The sequence below is a fragment of the Bufo bufo genome, chromosome 5 (assembly GCF_905171765.1).
Source record: "Bufo bufo chromosome 5, aBufBuf1.1, whole genome shotgun sequence".
Taxonomy (NCBI): Eukaryota; Metazoa; Chordata; class Amphibia; order Anura; family Bufonidae; genus Bufo; species Bufo bufo.
In genome coordinates this window covers 131,163,564-131,185,463 of record NC_053393.1, presented here as the reverse complement: position 1 = coordinate 131,185,463, position 21,900 = coordinate 131,163,564, and the positions used below count along the sequence as shown (strand labels likewise).

Genomic DNA, 21,900 nt, shown 5'->3' with positions numbered 1-21,900 from the left:
AGTCATTTTTAACACACAGCTTCTGCATTTTTGCCTAGATTTTGTTAAATAAATAATGCCAAGATATAATTTATCATGTGTTGTTCATCTTAGGTTATATTTACCTACTTTCAAGACTTTCTAGGGACCAGATGTTTGTTTCATTATGTCCTGTCACCTCCACCACCTCTCTGCACAATGACCTCTACACATGTCAAAGAGCATGCCTTCCATAAAAGTCATTGAACATCTCTAGTCTACAGGTTCCTGGGGTTCATCTCTGAATGCTGTTAACAGTACCTCAGGCAAGATGGACACCCATTATGCATGTACAAAAATACAAAAAAAAAATATTTGTCATCATAAAATAAAAGAACATTAGAAAAATGTGTCATTATCCGGGTTTAATTCATTAAAATATATAGGTGATACATTCCCGTTAAACTTCTTTTGTACTGCTCAGAGACTTCTGTTGGTGAATTTATGACACAACATTGTAAGAATACTGATATTGATTCAAATGGTCCTTTGCTTAGAAATTTGTGTCAGGTTTCCTGCAACAGAAATCTGGAAATTAATAAATATGATAATGGTACTGCAATGCTTTGAGGTGGAAGGTGTCATTAGAAAAGTTCAGGTTACAAAATCTAGGTAACATTCAACTATTCTTCAGTGGCCATGTCCACTATGCTCTCTGCATAAACAACAAATTCTACCTGACAAAAGCCACAGATTAAACCGAAACATTGTATGACTTAATCTGGATACACCTTTTATTGTAATATGCTGAACGGGATTCTGCGTAGAAATCTTGGAATTGCCATTAGACTTCAGCCACTCTGAAAATTACTCTGTTCTGAATATTAATTGTATCCTAAGATTCAGTAAAACTTGTAATTTATTTGTTATATGGTTATGGGATCCTAGTCCGTGTTTGGATTGGCAGGTGCATTCCCCAGACCACTTACTTTACTTAACTACTAGTGTTGGGCGCGAATATTCGAATTGCAAATTTTAATCGCGAATATCGCCACTTTGAGAATTTGCGAAAATTTCGAATATAGTGCTATATATTTGTATTCGCAAATATTCAAGATTTTTTTCATCTGAAGCCATGACCCCTTATTGCTTCTTGCTTGTGGGCCAATGAGAAGGCTGCAATGTGTTTGTCAGAGCTTAGCAACATCCCTAGCAACCAATAGGAAAGTTGCCTACCCCTTACTATATAAGAACCTCCCCAGCAGCCATTTTCTGCAGTTTTTTTTTGCAGTTCTGAGAGAGAGAGAGAGAGAGAGAGAGAGAGAGCTGTGACATTGCTGTGCTCGGTGCTTTCATCCGGATCCTATTCCTTATCCAATTACATTATATAGTTAGTTAGCTCATATATATAATACAGATAGTTAGTGGGAGATAGTCAGTGTAGGTTAGATAGTGATATAGTGTAGCTGATAGGTTCCAGAGCAGGGTGTTAGGTAGTGTGATAGGAATTACTGTTTCTCTGCTGTCCATACATACATGCTACAGACATAGTGCTGTGATGTCACAACAATACTTAGTGCACCAATCACTAATATGTAGTCAGACCTGCTAAAATGTGAAGTTGCACTTATTGCGCCAAAATATGCGCATCATTAATTGCGATGTACGCAATCGCGAATATATTGGAGCACTCTATCTGCATATAAAGCTATAGTAATGTTCTGCCGTGCCAACCATTTTCTCCAGTCTCGGGAAACTTCTAGCAGCTTGAAAAATGTAGCAAAAGTGACCCACGCCTGTATTGCGCGCGCAATACGCGCATATTACATTGCCAATTTTCGGAATCAAAAAAATAAAGTTGAATTCTCGAATTTGCGAATTTATGACGAATATTTGCCCAAATATTCGCAAAATATAGCGAATTCGAATATTGCCCCAGCCGCTCATCACTATTAACTACTTGTCTCAGTTCACTCTGGGGGCTTGTATAAAAGTGAGTAGTGGGTATTGTGCATTGGGGAGCACTCTTACTTTAAGTGTCTTTAACTGTGTTTTAGTGTCTTTTCGAACGGGAATGTTAGATAATATGACTAGTGTCAGTATTCATTTATATCACTTATGTTTCTTTTCTCTTAAAGGGGTAGTCCCAGATTGACAACTTTATTGCCTGGCCACAGAATAAGTGATGTGTCTAAACAGTAGTGCTCACGAGAATGTGGGACTCGTATCTTCCATTTGAATGGAGTAGCGGTCAAGCATGCACACTGCCACTCCATTCAGACTGCATGGGACTGCTGGAGATAGCAAAGAGATGTATATGGCTATTTTGACAATTCCATACAATTTTAATGGAGCTTGGCTATCTTTATCAGTCCCATAGAATGCCAACGATAGGCCGGCTGTAAGCACACTGTGGTCTTCAGAGTGCCTGATGAAGGGCGATTGTTAGCCCGAAACGTTGCAACTGATATACCACTTACTCCGGCTGAAATGATATGAAGTGAAATAAAACCATTAATTATCATCACTTAAGGAGTGCTGTCTAAATATTTGTGAGGCATTCAAATGGGAAACGCATGACTCCTGTTCATATGGGGGTCCCAGTGGTCAGATATCACCAATAACAACTTGGATGTCTGAGACAACTCCTTTGTGTACTGAGCACTTACTCATCTTTCTAGTAAATTCCCAAGTCACTGGGGGTCATTTACTGAAGACCAGCATTTCACGCTGCTCTTAGTAAACCCTGTTGGAGAAAGATCCAGCAAGTTTGCTAAGTGCACACCTCTTAATAAATTTGTCACATCTTCTGCTATCAGTGCGCCACCAAATAAATCTACTCCAGCCAGGAACTGGAGTAGATTTCTGGTGCAATGTGCACCAGTTTTCTGGCACACATGCTATAAGAGTCTTACCATGAGTTGCCCACCTTCTCTCATCCTCACCCTAGTCATTTCTTTGTGAAAAGTTAAAAAGTTGCAAATTTTGTTGCATAATGTCTCTTGAGACAAAATTTGCAATGCCAAAAAACTGGGGTAGAATGTGAGTACATTCCTCCCACTATCATCTCCTTCCTATGATTGCAGTCTTCAGTAGGAGCAGCTAAATGAGAACGTGGCAATATATGGAATATTTTGGATTGTATAATGATAACAGGTGTCTTATGTCTGTTTTCCAGTTGTGAAATACAAGATCAACATCTACACAGGACATTTAGAAGAAGCGGGAACTGAGGTTCCAGTTTATATCTGCTTGTATGGAGAGCGTGGAGACTCAGGAAGAAGAATCTTGTCTAGACCGGACTCGTTACGTCCTTTCCAACAAGGGCAGGTAAAACACCTTTGTGTACTTTTGACATCACTGGGACAGATTTATCTTTAGCTCAAGTCAGAATAATGGAGTGAAAAAGTCGAAATTTTTTGCGCATTCGCTAAAACTGCACAAGAATTTGCAACTTTTTTCTGCTCTGCACTATGCTCGCCAGCCTGATGCGCATGCGCACTTCGCTCAACGAAGCCGCTGCCAGGAGTCCGCGGCGCATCAGGCTGAGCCTAGTGCGCAGGCGTCGGATCTAGCAGAGGGACGGGGGGATTGCGGAGGCGGGGCTGAGGTGAGGAAGGCAGCGCTGGGCACCAGACGGCGAGGGGTGCGGGCGGGCACTCTGGGTTAACGTAAAACCCCTTGGGCACCTTAGGTAGGTGAGTGACAGCTTATAAAACCATTTTTTTGGGCTAACAGAGCCACAAGCAGGTTTAATAAGGGCAGTTTAGGATTCATGTTATTAGTATGGACCTGGCCATATGTTTAGCTTATAGGGCTCAAATCTCATGACAGAATCCCTTTAAAGGGCCGATCATAAATCTGACTTGGCTAAAACTGACTTTAGTCATATGTGAAAGTGGAGTGAGCTGTCAGAGTAATGATAAATCTGGCCCACTGAATCTATTACTTAGTTCCTTTTTACATATAAAATTCCTATATGTTAGAAATGGAAATAACAGATTTTAATAACATACGGGATGGAATGATTATAGTTCCCGGTGCTGGTATACTGCAGCTCAGTTCTTTTGCCCTTTAATGGTGCAAGGTATAGCCACTACACTGTGGATGGAGCATTCAGTTGCCCAAAAAAGCTAATTGTGGAGGCGCCGGTTGTTTGACCCACACCAATCTAATATTGATGATCTATCCTAAGTACAGGAAAACTATTATTATTTACTATTATAAGTTGTCTTCACAGGAGAGCTAATAGTGGCTGCAATATGAAAGTGGTTGTTTGAAAAAAGAAGTTCACTACTAGTGAAGATACAGCAATAAATTGTGCAAATAACCTATTAGTCCAATAAAACACATGTAGGCCTGCAGGGAATTTCAGATTAAATATTAATGAACTGAAAAATCTGTTCGTGACTGCATGTTGCCATTTACCGAAGTCAATACTCTAAGAATAGGGACAGGCTAGTTGTAAAACAGTCTGCACTCTTCTAACAAGTGTCACGGATCAGAGGGTGTGAACCCACTGTGCCACTGACTGGCTATAGTCTGGAGGGGAGTGTCTAAGCAACTACCTGGCTTTCACTAGAGGCTTAGATGGTGAGGATAGACTTGAGCCTTTAAAGTAGTTGCCAGGGGCTACTCCAGAGCAATCCTTGAGTCAGTGACAGCTGTTCCTGGTGGACCAGGAGATACCTGAGTAGGTACCTGAAGTACAGGGAGTGCAGAAATTTTAGGCAAGTTGTATTTTTGAGGATTAATTTTATTATTGAACAACAACCATGTTCTCAATGAACCCAAAAAACTCATTAATATCAAAGCTGAATATTTTTGGAAGTAGTTTTTAGTTTGTTTTTAGTTTTAGCTATTTTAGGGGGATATCTGTGTGTGCAGGTGACTATTACTGTGCATAATTATTAGGCAACTTAACAAAAAACAAATATATACCCATTTCAATTATTTATTTTTACCAGTGAAACCAATATAACATCTCAACATTCACAAATATACATTTCTGACATTCAAAAACAAAACAAAAACAAATCAGTGACCAATATAGCCACCTTTCTTTGCAAGGACACTCAAAAGCCTGCCATCCATGGATTCTGTCAGTGTTTTGATCTGTTCACCATCAACATTGCGTGCAGCAGCAACCACAGCCTCCCAGACACTGTTCAGAGAGGTGTACTGTTTTCCCTCCTTGTAAATCTCACATTTGATGATGGACCACAGGTTCTCAATGGGGCTCAGATCAGGTGAACAAGGAGGCCATGTCATTAGATTTTCTTCTTTTATACCCTTTCTTGCCAGCCACGCTGTGGAGTACTTGGACGCGTGTGATGGAGCATTGTCCTGCATGAAAATCATGTTTTTCTTGAAGGATGCAGACTTCTTCCTGTACCACTGCTTGAAGAAGGTGTCTTCCAGAAACTGGCAGTAGGACTGGGAGTTGAGCTTGACTCCATCCTCAACCCGAAAAGGCCCCACAAGCTCATCTTTGATGATACCAGCCCAAACCAGTACTCCACCTCCACCTTGCTGGCGTCTGAGTCGGACTGGAGCTCTCTGCCCTTTACCAATCCAGCCACGGGCCCATCCATCTGGCCCATCAAGACTCACTCTCATTTCATCAGTCCATAAAACCTTAGAAAAATCAGTTTTGAGATATATCTTGGCCCAGTCTTGACGTTTCAGCTTGTGTGTCTTGTTCAGTGGTGGTCGTCTTTCAGCCTTTCTTACCTTGGCCATGTCTCTGAGTATTGCACACCTTGTGCTTTTGGGCACTCCAGTGATGTTGCAGCTCTGAAATATGGCCAAACTGGTGGCAAGTGTCATCTTGGCAGCTGCACGCTTGACTTTTCTCAGTTCATGGGCAGTTATTTTGCGCCTTGGTTTTTCCACACGCTTCTTGCGACCCTGTTGACTATTTTGAATGAAACGCTTGATTGTTCGATGATCACGCTTCAGAAGCTTTGCAATTTTAAGAGTGCTGCATCCCTCTGCAAGATATCTCACTATTTTTGACTTTTCTGAGCCTGTCAAGTCCTTCTTTTGACCCATTTTGCCAAAGGAAAGGAAGTTGCCTAATAATTATGCACACCTAATATAGGGTGTTGATGTCATTAGACCACACCCCTTCTCATTACAGAGATGCACATCACCTAATATGCTTAATTGGTAGTAGGCTTTCGAGCCTATACAGCTTGGAGTAAGACAACATGCATAAAGAGGATGATGTGGTCAAAATACTCATTTGCCTAATAATTCTGCACGCAGTGTATAAGCGTAGTCAGGCAAGCAGAGACGTAACCAGGAGCAATGGTGCAGGACCAGAGACAAGGCAGAGACGTGTTAAGACAGGCAATAGGTCAGGGCAGGCGCAAAGGTACAGGTCAGGCAATCCAGAGTCGGCAACAGGAGAGTCAAAGCAAGCAGGCAGGGATCAGACGATAAGCAGAATCCAGGAACGAAGTATAGGTCAGGACTAACAAACGCAAGGACCTTGACACTGAGGCATTTGGGAAGAGGGCTGAGCCACTTTAGTACCTGCAGGAGAGCCAGGGTTGGTCAGCGAGGTCACCTGACCTAACCCCACAGAGCCCAGGGAGTGATGCGCTCCACCCTTAGAGTAGTGCAACATGAAACCAGCCAAACACAGGCTGTGACCACGGCTGAGTGGAAGCTATGGAGCGGAATCCTCAGAAGCAATAGTAGAAACAGAGCAGAGCCCAGGACTGCAGCGGTGAAATGGGAAGCACCCATGGAATCGCGGCAATAGGTGGGGGTACAGTGGCATACAGCAGCCACTGTTACAACAAGGAAGATGTGGGCATGCCCACTGTGTTGCCAGAAAGTGTCCATTCCCTAACTGGAGACATTACAATTGCTATTTACAGTAGGCATCGGTATGATGTCCTCACAAATAGATGCTAGTTGGTTCGACTCAACCCACCAAACAGCCCCTATTCCTTTTACTATGCGAGTGAAGTTTTATACGCCCATTATGTTAATGACATGGGCATAGCTGAATAATGGTTGGCAGTCCATGTACCACACTTGCTGGGCAGGGTTGCCAACCATCCAGAAAGTTCTGAACAGTCTGTAAAAATTGGCAACTTTTCTCCATGTCCATGATTTTTTTGAGGCTGGTGATACTTGACTAGATTATTTTGGTGGTAATTATCTTCATTTAACTGCCCTCTGTAAATGAGAGTAATGAGTTCTTATCAGTATATTGAGCTGTATTAATTATAATCTTTATCATTCATTAAGGTTTTCCAATTTGCCCATAATTTTTTTGGGCTGCCTGTGATTTTGGGATAAGTGGTCCAGAAAAAGAAAAATGCTGGTTGGCAACGCTGGGGCTGGTTGAAGTGAGTTGGCAACAAGCCAAGTCAGGTTAGATAGAGGGCTCTGGTGCAATGACCTTATTCTTTGCCCTGGGTGACAGAAAGTCTAAATACATCTATTCTACTGGAAATGGCAGTCAAAAGTGGAAAGAGGGTTAATAAGCTTGAATGGGAGTTGAGATGCAGTACACTGGCATGACCACCACTCAGCGGATGGAACCTTCTGCTTCCATCTATATACTGCTTTGTTTCTGCTGGCAGCGGCTGCTAGCTGATCTGTGGGGGTGCCAGGTGATGGACCCCCACCGATTTGATATTGATGAGCCTATCCTCAGGAAAGGTCATCAATATCAAGAGACTTGAAAACCTCTTTAAACTGGTCAACTCCAGGCAGGAGATAGTTAAAAAGGACTTAGCAAGCCATATGAATAGGAAGCAAGCCCAATAATTTAGTGATCTTACATAAAAGAAATAATATCTGAGTTTGATATTCCTCTTTTCACAAACAGACATGTAGAGAAATCGATTATCTCATAGAACGACAAAGCAGTATAATACAGCTGGCGATAGTAGTACAGAAAATGAGCAGTGGATGTATTATGCAGTCGTTCCTTACATTTGACTTTGCTCTTGTTCCTTAGGTTGACGTGTTTGAAATCGAAGCTGTGTCACTTGGGAAGCTACAGAGTGTGCTCCTAGGCTGCGAGGCCAATCACAAGTCACAGTACTGGTATTGTGAGAAAGTAATCATCAGGGAACAGGGCGAACTCTCAGAATATATCTTCAATTGTGAAAGGTAACATTATTCATACCATCACTATTCTACTTCGTGCATTTTTAAATGCTGTATATCTGTATCCCCTCAAGGATACTTATATGTTTGATGTCAGTTTTATGGAATTGGAGCTTCCAGAGCCTGTGTGCCACAATATGGGTTTTCAGTAATATTTGCACTTTCATTTCCCTAAGATCTTACTGCCTGTCACATGGGCATTTATTCTTTCAACACATTTATTTTTAAGTCTAAGAGTAAAACAAAAAATGTCAGTATTAACTCTTCCAAGGCCCACAATGTAATACATATTAAATAAACATCCACTATGAGGCATTGTAGATGTATACTAGTGGAAAATGCAAATTGAAAGTTAAAGGCCATGAACGCCTTCAAGGGCAATTTTTATGATTGCATTTTACTAATTTTGAGATAAAACATTTTTTCAGTAGATTTTTCTTAAAAACTTTCAACAGTTTTTGTTCTACAGGATTTAAGAGGACCGGTGACCGCACCTGACATGCCTGTTTTAATAGCTTCATGCGTTCCCCGTGTAATAACAATTCTGGAGCATCTATTCTTATGTCTCTATGTTGTGCCATTCCTTTATTATTTCTACTAGAAGCTATGAATGAATTGCTAGCAGTCTGCAGTAAGGGTACAGAGCGGAGGTAACCAGTGGGTCGGTGTACGTGCACATACTGAAAATGGCAGCACTGATTGGATAGAGTGAGTCTGTGCAGGTACACACCTGTCATGCCCCACTCTGACGATGTGCGGAGGTCGGCCAGGATTGCAGCACGAGTTTAGTGTTTGTTTTGGAGTCGTGCTGGATCCGCCCCTCATCAGGAGCACTGGGTGGAGTCATTAGTTTAAATAGCTCCTCTGCCCAGTGCCCTGAGCGGATTATACTCATCATTGTGATCTTGGAGGCTAGGAAGGAAGGTTGGCTGTCTGCTCCAGCTCAGGAAGATAAGTGTTGTTTCTAGTTGGTTGTTTTGTGTCATCTATCCCATCCAGGTTCTGTGCGAGCAGGCTGCTCCTATTTCCCACTTCACCATCTCAGGGAATTCAGGGTTTTTTCAGGCTAGGCACGGGGACATCTCAGATCTACCTTCAAGGTCTGTAGATGGGCTGAGCAGTGCAGAGAAAGAGGTCAGGGATTAGCTAGGAGGTGACCCTTCCCCTGTCTCTCGCCCAGAGCCTGGTTGGTTCGTTATCTGTTATACTGAGTGCACGCCCGCCGTGACAAGATGATTAACAGAATAATAACCTCAGTGTTACACAAGATATTTGAAAACTTTCATTGCTTGAGTTGGTGTGGTTGTCCACTAGGAATATCAAGTTGAGAATGCCATCTTGGAAACTGGGTCCAAGATTTGTTGGTCCATATAAGATTTCTTCTGTGATCAATCCTGTGGCATTTCGACTTGATCTGCTGCAGATTTGGAGGATCCACGATGTCTTCCACAAGTCTTTACTAAAAAAATATGTTAAACCAGTGGTACCATCGCCATTGCCTCCTCCTCCTGTTCTGGTCGAGGGAAACTTGGAGTTCAAGATCTCCAGGATTCTCGACTCGAGAGTTCTGCGGGGTTCCCTCCAGTACCTGGTTCACTGGAGGGGATACGGTCCTGAGGAGAGGATGTGGGTTTCGGCGTCAGATGTCAACGCCAGCCGTCTGGTGAGGGCCTTTCATAGGTCCCATCCGGATAAGGTTGGTCCAGGGTGTCGGGAGGTCACCCGTAGAAGGGGGGGTACTGTCATGCCCCACTCTGACGATGTGCGGAGGTCGGCCAGGATTGCAGCACGAGTTTAGTGTTTGTTTTGGAGTCGTGCTGGATCCGCCCCTCATCAGGTGCACTGGGTGGAGTCATTAGTTTAAATAGCTCCTCTGCCCAGTGCCCTGAGCGGATTATACTCATCATTGTGATCTTGGAGGCTAGGAAGGAAGGTTGGCTGTTTGCTCCAGCTCAGGAAGATAAGTGTTGTTTCTAGTTGGTTGTTTTGTGTCATCTATCCCATCCAGGTTCTGTGCGAGCAGGCTGCTCCTATTTCCCACTTCACCATCTCAGGGAATTCAGGGTTTTGTCAGCCTAGGCACCGGGACATCTCAGATCTACCTTCAAGGTCTGTAGATGGGCTGAGCAGTGCAGAGAAAGAGGTCAGGGATTAGCTAGGAGGTGACCCTTCCCCTGTCTCTCGCCCAGAGCCTAGTTGGTTCGTTATCTGTTATACTGAATGCACGCCCGCCGTGACAACACCCCCAACTGGTTACCTCCCCTCTGTACCCTTACTGCAGACTGCTAGCAATTCATTCATAACTTCTAGTAGAAATAATAAAGGAATGACACAACACAGATCCATAAAAATAGATGCTCCAGAATTGTTATTACATGGAAAATGCATGAAGCTACTAAACAGGCATATCAGGAGAGGTGAAAGGTTCTCTTTAAGTTTTAATCTATCTGCGGAGTAGTTTGATTTCAGTTTCACACATAATCCTTTTGGTTGCTACTCTGACAGCTTCATGTTTAGCCTTTATCTCTGAACTCCTGACAGCTCATAAACACTCATTTAAGCCATATTCTTATCAATTTGATAGGAATTTAGCAGTAATCAGTGGTTACGAGCTGTCAGGAGATAAGGGCTACAGACTGAGCCATCAGAGCGGCAAACAGATGGGTTCAGTGTGAAATTGCAAGCAAGATACTCTGCAGATAGACTGACACCTAAGCCTGTAGAACAAAAACTGCAATCGTAAGAAATTTTCCCCAAAGGTGTTCATAGCCTTTAATGCCATCTGTCCTGACCGACAGAGAGGAAAATGGAACATCCGCGCCTCGTCATCAGTGAGCGAAAATGTGGGTAGCTGTAGTTGTGCAAATAGCAGTAGCAGCACAGTAGGCACCATCCATCTGGTCAGTAGCAGTAGTAGCGGGCCACAGTTCTCCCTCTCTTTCGGTAGATGACAGATTATTGAAGACAAAGAGGATAACATTGTGGAGAGGATGGCTCACTCGTCCTCTCAGTCACAGCAGGATCATTTTGATGTCACCTCTAACACCATGCTTTTTATCCAGATACAGCGCATTTCTCCTGCTCCTCCTTCTTGTGGCCCCAGTGAAGCCTTTCACTTGTATTATCTTTGTCTTAACTGCCCCACCCCTAGGCCAAGCTCAGCTGCGGGTAGCTCTGTGCAAGTATCTAAGTATGGTAGTGTGCAAGATCTTCATGAGGAAAATAAGCAATGGGCCTTCAAACACAAACATAGGCACCACAGCTCTATTGCAGCAGATGAAATGGCATTACCAGATCCAGTTGGTATGTAAAGAGGTGGAATTGGCAAAATGGTTCCCTTTTTTGTGAGCTACCTCTTTGCATATTCGTTTCCCATGGAGCATTGCCATTAAGTCTCCATACCATGGAGTACTTCCAGTAAGTCTCCACACATGACTGGTCTTTTTAAGGAGATTCAGCACCCTGCCTAAGCCAGATCCAGTGGGAAAATAGAACTTTCTATAAATTGAAGCAAGACTGTCCACCTTCTCCAGGTCTTCTTTGTGGCAGCTAGACCGCATCCACAAGCAGTGCAGTGTCATTGTCATAATCAGTTACTGCTTCTCCCACTCAAACTCCTCCTCCACCACTCTGTTGACTGTCATCGATAACAGAATGTGTGGCCAGAAAACAACTATATATGCACCTAGAAATCCGATGATGTGCAAGCTGAACCTCCACCTGATAGAAGATTACTAGCTGCCATTATTTTTCCAAAAAAGCTATCCTTGTCTTGTGCTCTCACATGATGGAGAACGTGTGCCACTCTGTGCAATTATCTCTGTGTGGTAAAGTGCACGACATCGACGGCACCTGGAGCAGCTGCTATGAGCAGGGATAGTACATGTCTTCAAAAGACCACTGAGTCAATGTTTTGTTCTGCAGTGGTGATGTAGCACCACAGCAACAATGCCAGGCCCTTTTGGCACCTCCGCATTTCTGTTTGTCTGGCTCCCTCACCAGGCGTTTACCCACCTCCTCAATGTCCTTCTCAATAGATATCCTCTCATTCCTAACAGAAACAGGACAGGCTTTGTTCCACTCCTCCTACCTCCTATCATATGTGTAAACTGAAGCATTGCCATGGTGGATTAGAACTAATTAGCCTGGGCGAGAGGAAGCCACACAGCGGGTCAGTTGCTAAAATGCATCAAGCAGCTGTCTCCCCGCCAACTACAACTGGCAAGGTTTTCAGCAATAATGGCAGGAACATCATGACTGTGCTGCATTTGGGAGAAATGACATATGCTCCCTGCATGTTGCATGTGATAATGTGGTGTAATGCTTTTTGAAGAAGTATTGTGGCTTGCAGAAGGTGCTGGCCATGTCCAGGAGTGTGTCTGCCCATGAGAATGCCCTCCTGGACCTGCAGTGACAGAATGGTCTGCCATTGCATTTGCACCCCTTGATCCACACGTACCAACTTGCTGGATTTCCATCATGTACTGAATAGCGCCTGTATGAGCAGTGTAAATAAGCAAATGAATACATCATGCATGTGTTATTTTGTGCTCAGGCAGTGGCATCTCATTAAGGACATACTCAGGTCTTTTGAAGAGGCCACCAGATATGTCAGTAAGAACTGCAGCATCTACAATATCAACCCTCTAATATTTATTTTAGAGTAAATGCTCACACTGATTCAACAATGGATAGAGGAAGTAGAAACGCTGCCACATCTCGTTGGCCTCCCTGTTGCTATTGGTAACCCACTTGGGACAAAGTCTCATAGAGGAAGAAGTGAGGAGCTACCAATGGAAGAGAAGGAGGAGCAGGAGAGATTGGTGGTGCAAGGGGATGAAAAGTCAGAGAAAAAGATACAAAACATCCTGCACAACATAATAACTAAATATGTGGATGTACACGGCAACATTTATAAGGAAAAATCATGGAAAATAATGGACTAACACAATAGATGTAAACATTACAGAATATATGGACTAAGTCCTCATTCTGGTATGATAAAATCTGAGACTCTCAGCCAATATATTTTGATCAAAACACATCTGTGCCTTCCTACCCGTGCCAAGGTGGTCTCAGTCAGGCAGGCCCTACTCTAAACCTGCCTATGCCATTAGGCATCTATATACAGGAGAACACACCCTGAGGCTGATGATGACACTGGCCATGGTGACCAATCATTGCAGTGGGGGCGAATCTGGAAAGAACTAGTTCCTCAGGCACGCTGTTGAGCATGGCAAGCCACATACTTGCTTGCTTACATGCTGACAAGCATATCGTTAGCATCAGGCAAACTGATGACTACTGGATAGCCATGGTTTTAAACCCTCGCTATCAAAGTAAACTGGGGGAATTGTTTCCTGTTGCAGAAAGGGAGGCAAAATTGCTGTATTACCAGGATACACTGTGTAAACAGCTTGCCGCAGCTTTTAGTGAGCAAGAATCCTTCTGCCCACACGTCTGAGCAGGAGGCCCCTTCCTGTCCCCCACTGAGTCACCAACATCCTGCTGTCTATGCTACCACAAGTAGCAGAAGCCCCAGCAGCAGCCAATTCTGTCTGATGAATATTATGGAGCAATGTTTTTCATGTAATGCGGCAGACTGATGGAAATCAGCAAACAGATACAGTTCTATCTAGACTGGTTCAGTCCTATCTTGATTGTGACCTTTCTCTGGCACATTCCCTGCTCCCTGACCTCACAGACTTTTGGGCAGGCAGATTGGAGAACTGGCCAGAACTGGCCGAGTTTGCTTTCACTGTACTGTATCTTGTGCAGCCTCAAGTGTCATCTCAGCATGGGTTTTCAATTGTGCCAGGTAGCTTCTTTGCATCCAAATGGACAAGCTTGTCCTCCACAAGTGCAGAAAACATCACATGAGGAATTTCACACACCTCCAGCTAAGGCCAGTGAGTAGTTCACCTACCAACCATGCCACTGCCGCTGTCTGCCTGCCTACCATCCTGTTCCATATTGTATTGCTGCTCCCCCACCCTGCTATTACCAATACCCCTACACATCGGCACATTTACTGGCTTGCCATGGCTACTACCCATAAACATCCACACATTTACTGCCTTGTCAGCTAGGTTCCATGCTGTGATGCTACTGCTGCCGTTATTATTATTACCATACTATTACTGTCGCATTCTGTGGCCACAATTATCCCTACACAGCTTACCCCTTCCACATTCACATGTTACTGCTGCTGTTGCCAAAAAAGGGAGAATTATTGGACACTTATTCAAAACAAGCGACTGCTTCTTTCTATACTACAGTGTGTATTAACACGGGCAGGCATCTTTGGACTCTTGTTCAGAAAAAGGCTGTGTTTCTTATGACACTACCATGTGCATATAAACATAGGCAAGCATCTGCCCCAGTTAATGCATTTTCAGAACAAGCCACTGTTCCTTCCTACACAACCATTTGTCTGTATAAATATGAGAAAACATCTGCACCCATTAACACGTAATTTTTGGACCGATTGTTCAGAACAAGCTAGCGTTTTTTTTTTCTGATAACACCACTTTCGTTTAAACACCATGTACCCCACAATAAGGGACAAATTTTGTAAAAATTTTTATTTTAAAAAGCATAAATTGAATGTGTGCAGTGTGTTTATAGACAGTCTATTGACACCGTAAGCCATGCATTTAAGAATAGCTATAGATGTCCGTGTCACTCTGACATTAGTTACTATTGCTAATGTTGCATTAAAGAGCTTAAAGGGGGAAAGGTGAAGAGAGAGAAAAAAATGTGCAAAAAAAAAAAAAGAGAGACACAAGAGTAAAATATGAGTACCAGGAGACCCCAGAGCTGCTTTAAATTGATACAGACCCAAATTATTTTTTTTTACCTAATTGTTAGAATCACTCAGCTCTTCTTCACACACATTGGTGTGATATGTTTGAACCATTAGGCTTAGTACTGGGAAGGTTTACCTAAAGGCAGATGTTCACTATTGGACATAATAGCACAGAACAGAAAACCAGGAGTGGCTGAGGACTACATGCATGTATTACACATATATTTTTTGCACAGATTTGCATGTGGAAAAGCTGCAATGTAGTACAGTACCAGTTAAAGGGGTTCTGCAGTTTGTTTAAACTGATGATCTATCCTCTGGATAGATCATCAGCATCTGATCGGTGGGAGTCCGACACCCGGGACCCCCGCCAATCAGCTGTTTGAGAAGGCAGCGGCGCTGGCAGTAGTGCCGCGGCCTTCTCGCTGTTTACAGCAGGCCCAGTGAAGTCACGACTAGTATCAACTGGTCTGGGCGCGGCTAAGCTCCGTTCACTTGAATGGAGCTTAGCCGCGCCCAGGCCAGTTGATACTAGTCATGATGTCACTGGGCCCGCGGTAAACAGTGAGAAAGCCACGGCGCTCCTGGATAGCCACTGCCTTCTCAAACAGCTGATCGGCAGGGGTCCCGGGTGTCGGACCCTGCCGATCACCCGGGACCCTTTAAGTAGATTTTCAAAATTTTATCTACAGGGTACATATTTTCTGTGCGTAAAATTGACCTGCAGTGCGGATTTTGAGTGCAGATTTAACCCTTTGTAATGCAAATATGGGGCGAATCCATGTCAAAATCATGACAAAAGCCACATGTACCACATGCAGATTTTGGTGTAGTTTCAGTGCAGAAACTCAGTGAAATTTGCAAAAAAACATGTGAAAAATCAATATCAACAACGTGCACGTGCCACTAGAGTGCCTAGAGTCAGAGGCATGCTGATGGGGAGCATCCCACGCAAAACTAGTGCCAGAATGAGATTGGCTGACTCAGCAGGAGATTTGAACTCTACTGCAAGGGAATTTCTTGGTCACTACCCTGAGCCAGCTTCTAGAAGGAGGTGGCTGAGAAGAACATGGTAGGGAAAGCCAGGTCAGTAACATTTTAACAATCAGTTGAACTAGATCTGCAGACAAACATTAAGAATGTTGGAGCAGATTGGATGAAGAAACAGCAAGCAGAAGCAGAATGCAATAAAAAAAAAGATAGGAGAACAAACAGAGCTAAGGAAACATCAGTGAATCTGCTAAACTGAAAAGATATGCAATTACCTGCAGTAGGGGTACTGTTTTAAAGCCCTGATGATGTCATGCTATTGCGATTTGTCAACTATTAAGATGTCAGCCTCGCAGCGGTGTTGCTGTAACATTCATACATAGCCATAATACAGCACGCTTTCAAATGTTTTTGGGTACATTCATATATTCATATGCCTCCGATTTCATACAACACCTTTATAGCATTCTCCATGGGATGCCCTATTATGGAGCTGTTCTCTGTAATATCTCCAATATATGGTGCACATAGAGGTCCTATGGCCCCATTTTAGAAACTATAGGCATTCTGTGTGCTAACAAATTGCCTGTACATGAGTCCTTACAAATTTAATTTCTCATAGAGAAGCATAGAAAATGGAAGATAAAAACTGAAAAAACTAGTAAAAATTTCTGAACATAAGTATGATTTTACTATGTATCCCAATTATTGCGTTACACACTTTTCTGAGTCTTGTTACCATATGCAAAATCTATGTTATCGTCCGGGGCATAATTATAGATGTTGTAAAGTTATCATCCTTACTGGATCCAGGACCCCTCTGCCACATATGAAAACACCAGCATTATAGAAAGCACATGGTAGTTGGGGGTCCCTGATCAAGATTTTGCATTAGGGCCCAGGATCTTCAAGTTACTCCTCTCTTATCATCTTTTTGTTTTACACATTTTATAGGTGGCTTCCATATATGTCTCAAGGATATCTTCATTCAGAAATTGAATTACTAAAGCAAGGTACAAATGATTTACAGTTCCTGTTGTTTCAGCTGACTTTTCGAAATAAGCTGTCACATGTGTTTACATGAGGAATAGTTCTATAATAGACCATTACATGACATGTATTCTGCTTTCATTGCCAATCTCTCCCCCTTCACTGCCATCTCTCATTCTTAGTTTTACCTGAGCTAATGGGTGCAGACTAGCTGCTATAATGTCTACCATGTTTCCCTATTTCTCTGTAGCACAACCTCAGAAACTGCATCAGTACTGCATCAGCAGTACTAAGCAGTGTAGTTGTGAATCCAGCACTAGTGTGAGATAGAATACTTCCTAGAATCAGCAGAAGAATCATCTTTATGTGTCTTTGCTCTGTCTCCCTCCAGCTTCTCCCTCCTCTTCCTTCTGCCCCTTGTCTTTCCAAAGGCTTCTGTGGGCTGCATGTATGTTTCATCTCTCAAGATTGATGTTAGCTGTGTATTGACCGTGAATGATTAGTGCAGGAGGCGGGTAGGAAAAGTGAAGAAAGAGGCCCTTTTCTCTAAGAAGTAAAATTATACATTTTCTTACATAGAGTTGAGCGAACCCGAACTGTAAGGTTCGAGTTCGTACCGAACTTTAGGTTTTTCGGCACCCGGACCCAAACCCGAACATTTACGTAAAAGTTTGGGTTTGGGTTCGGTGTTCAGCGCTTTCTTGGTGCTTTTTGAAAGGCTGCACAGCAGCCAATCAACAAGCGTCATACTACTTGCCCCAAAAGGCCATCACAGCCATGCCTACTATTGGCATGGCTGTGATTGGCCAACTGCAGCATGTGACCCAGGCTCTATTTAAGCTGGAGTCACGTAGCGCCGCCCGTCACTCTGCTCGGATTAGTGTAGGGAGAGGATGCAGCTGCTGTGAGGGAGAGATCAGGGAGAAATCTTATCAAGAACTGCTTTTTTTACTCAGCGATCTACAGCAAATGTGTTTTGTGGGTGCAGTGAACAATTTTTTTAAGCCTGCCCTGAGCCAACTACTTCTGAAAACGAACTCTTTTTACTTCAGTTTGTCAATATCAATACATAATCGGCAGCCATTTTATGCAACGATAGTGCACCAGCACAGGCTATCTGCATGTCTGCAAGTCCAGAAATACATCTTTTTGCTTACTGCTGTGAAAAAACCCTCTAATATATTGCAAAATCTGGGATAAGACGTGCATAAGTGACTGTCACATTTAGACCATAAATACATCTTTTTGGTTACTGGGGTGAAAAACCCCTCTAATATACTGCACATCTGGGATTAGACGTGCATAAGTGACTGTCACATTTAGGCCAGAAATACGGCATTTTGGTTACTGGGGTGAAAAAAACCTCTAATATACTGCACATCTGGGATTAGACGTGCATAAGTGACTGTCACATTTAGGGCAGAAATACAGCTTTTTGGTTACTGGGGAGAAAAAAAACTCTGATATACTGCACATCTGGGATTAAACGTGCATAAGTTACTGTGAAATTTAGGCCACAAATACCGTATAGAGTTAAAAATAGAGTTAAAAAAATAATAATTTAGTGGACAACCCTACATCAGGGTTTTTATTGGCGTTTAATTGTTTTTAACCGACTTAACCACTTTTTACTTTGCTTTGTGAACGCTAACTATGAGGCAAACATCTAATAAGGGACGCGGTCATGGTCGTGGTGGTGGTGTTGGTGGAGCCCCTGGTGCAGAAAGAGGACGTGGCCGTTCTGCCACAGCTACACTTCCTACTGAACCTACTACCTCAGGTGCCAGTAGCCGCCAGAATCTACAGCGATATTTGGTCGGGCCTAATGCCGTTCTAAGGATGGTAAGGCCTGAGCAAGTACAGGTGCTAGTCAATTGGGTGTCCGACAGTGGATCCAGCACGTTCACATTATCTCCCACCCAGTCTTCTGCAGAAAGCGCACAGGTGGCGCCTGAAACCCATGCCCATCAGTCTGTTACATCACCCCCGTGCATATCGGGGAACCTGTGTGAGCCTCAAGTCATGCAGCAGTCTCTTATGTTGTTTGAAGACTCTGCTGGCAGGGTTTCCCAAGGGCATCCACCTAGCCCTTCCCCAGGGGTGGAAGATATAGAATGCACTGACGTACAACCACTTATGTTTCCTGATGAGGACATGGGAATACCACCTCAGCACGTCTCTGATGATGACGAAGCACAGGTGCCAACTGCTGCGTCTTTCTGCAGTGTGCAGACCGAAAAGGAGGTCAGGGAGGAAGACTGGGTGGAAGACGATGCAGGGGACGATGAGGTCCTAGACCCCACATGGAATGAAGGTCGTGCCACTGACTTTCAGAGTTCGGAGGAAGAGGCAGTGGTGAGACTGAGCCAGCAGCGTAGCAAAAGCGGGAGCAGGTTGCAAAAGCAGAGCAGCCGTCGCCAAAACAGTTCGCCTGCTACTGGCCACCGTCACCAGGGACCAAGCACACCAAAGGCAGCTTCAAGGAGTTCCCTGGCATGGCACTTCTTCACACAATGTGCTAAAGACAAGACCCGAGTGGTTTGCACGCTGTGCCATCAGAGCCTGAAGCGAGGTATTAACGTTCTGAACCTTAGCACAACCTGCTCCCTCTTCTGCTGCTGCCTTGGCCTCTTCCTCCGCCTCTGGAGGAACGTTAGCACCTGCCGCCCAGCAAACAGAGGATGTGCCACCAGCAACACCACCTCCGTCACCAAGCATCTCCACCATGTCACACGGAAGCGTTCAGCTCTCCATCTCACAAACCTTTGAGAGAAAGCATATATTCCCACCTAGCCACCCTCGATCCCTGGCCCTGAATGCCAGCATTTCTAAACTACTGGCCTTTGAAATGCTGTCATTCAGGCTGGTGGAGACAGACAGCTTTAAACAGCTCATGTCGCTTGCTGTCCCACAGTACGTCGTTCCCAGCCGCCACTACTTCTCCAGGAGAGCCGTGCCCTCCCTGCACAACCAAGTATCAGATAAAATCAAGTGTGCACTGCGCAACGCCATCTGTGGCAAGGTCCACCTAACCACAGATACGTGGACCAGTAAGCACGGCCAGGGACGCTATATCTCCCTAACTGTACACTGGGTAAATGTAGTGGTGGCTGGGCCCCAGGCGGAGAGCTGTTTGGCGCACGTCCTTCCGCCGCCAAGGATGGCAGGGCATCATTCTTTGCCTCCTGTTGCCTCCTCTTCCTACTCGGCTTCCTCCTCCTCTTCTACCACTTCCTCATCTGGTCAGCGACAGACGCTCACCACCAACTTCAGCACAGCCAGGGGTAAACGTCAGCAGGCCGTTCTGAAACTGATGTGTTTGGGGGACAGGCAAGTTGCGGCGGGTATAGAACAACAGACTGACAAGTGGTTGCTGCCAGTGAGCTCTGGGACTAGACGGTTTGACGCACATCCCTTGCCTGGCGCATTTTCTGAATTTGGTGGTGCAGAAATTCATTCACAACTACCCCGACATGTCAGAGCTGCTGCTTAAAGTGCGGGCCGTCTGTGCGCGCTTCCGGCGTTCTCATCCTGCCGCCGCTCGGCTGTCTGCTCTACAGCGTAACTTCGGCATTCCTGCTCACCGCCTCATATGCGACGTGCCCACTAGGTGGAACTCCACCTTGCACATGCTGGAGAGACTGTGCGAGCAGCAGCAGGCCATAGTGGAGTTTTAGCTGCAGCACGCACGGGTGAGTCGCACTGCGGAACAGCACCACTTCACCACCAATGACTGGGCCTCCATGCGAGACCTGTGTGCCCTGTTGCGCTGTTTCGAGTACTCCACCAACATGGCCAGTGGCGATGACGCCGTTATCAGCGTTACAATACCACTTCTATGTCTGCTTGAGAAAACACTTAGGGTGATGATGGAAGAGGATGTGGCCCAGGACGAGGAGGAGGAAGAGGGGTCATCTCTAACACTTTTAGGCCAGTCTTTTAGAAGTGGCTCAGAAAGAGGATTTTTGCAACAGCAGAGGCCATGTACAAATTTGGCCAGCCAGGGCCCACTACTGGAGGACGAGGAGGAGGAGGATGAGGAGGAGGAGGATGGGGATGAAGCATGTTCACAGCGGGGTGGCATTCAACGCAGCTCGGGCCCATCACTGGTGCGTGGCTGGGGGATACGGAGGACGCAGACGATACGCCTCCCACAGAGGACAGCTTGTCCTTACCTCTGGGCAGCCTGGCACACATGAGCGACTACATGCTGCAGTGCCTGCGCAACGACAGCAGAGTTGCCCAGATTTTAACGTGTGCTGACTACTGGGTGGCCACCCTGCTGGATCCTCGTTACAAAGACAATGTGCCGTCCTTAATTCCCTCACTGGAGCGTGATCGGAAGATGCGCGACTACAGGCGCACGCTGGTAGACGCGCTCCTGAGGGCATTCCCGACTGACGCTGGGGGACAAGTGGAAGCACAAGGCGAAGGCAGGGGAGGAGGAAGAGGTCGCCAACGCAGCTGTGTCAGCGCCAGCACCTCAGAAGGCAGGGTTAGCATGGCCGACATGTGGAAAAGCTTTGTCACCTCGCCGCAATTGGAAGCAGGCTCTGTCCATACCCAGACAGACATTATTATTTACTCACCATAATCGCACACGTCACTCTGAGAATACTAACCAGTCATGGCATTCTCGTTTGCCTGTTTTTGTCACTGCCTATAGTACACAATATTCGCAGATTTGCAACATAGTAAGAAAGCACTTACCTATATTGTCAACGGATGACCAATGGTGTAGCATCTTGAAAGGTGGCATTTTGTGCTCAGCCCGCAGAGCCCATGCTGGGTAATAGACTCTGCCCCTCTCTATTTACTGAGGGGGCACGAGCCTCTCAAGTTTGGTTGCGGTTTCTCAGCAGTTATAAATGCGGACAAAAGATCTGTACGTGTTGCTCCTATATGCGACCTGGCAAGAAAGTTTTTTCCTATGCCATGAATAAATGTTTTTCCATCAAACAATACATTAACTGTAACACCACTCATGTGGTGTATTGTATTTCATGCACTCTCTGTTC

At 44.7% G+C, this 21,900-nt stretch overlaps 1 protein-coding gene across 1 annotated transcript in view; it reads left to right on the top strand.

Annotated features, from left to right (window-relative positions):
• The window catches only part of RP1 (RP1 axonemal microtubule associated), a 595,469-nt gene that overhangs the window by 254,522 nt on the left and 319,047 nt on the right, over nt 1-21,900 (top strand). Inside the window, exons 21-23 of the mRNA XM_040433131.1 lie at nt 3,137-3,288; nt 7,943-8,097; nt 16,847-16,905. Of these exons, the coding sequence (XP_040289065.1) occupies nt 3,137-3,288; nt 7,943-8,097; nt 16,847-16,905 (366 nt within the window). The remainder of the gene's footprint in view (nt 1-3,136; nt 3,289-7,942; nt 8,098-16,846; nt 16,906-21,900) is intronic.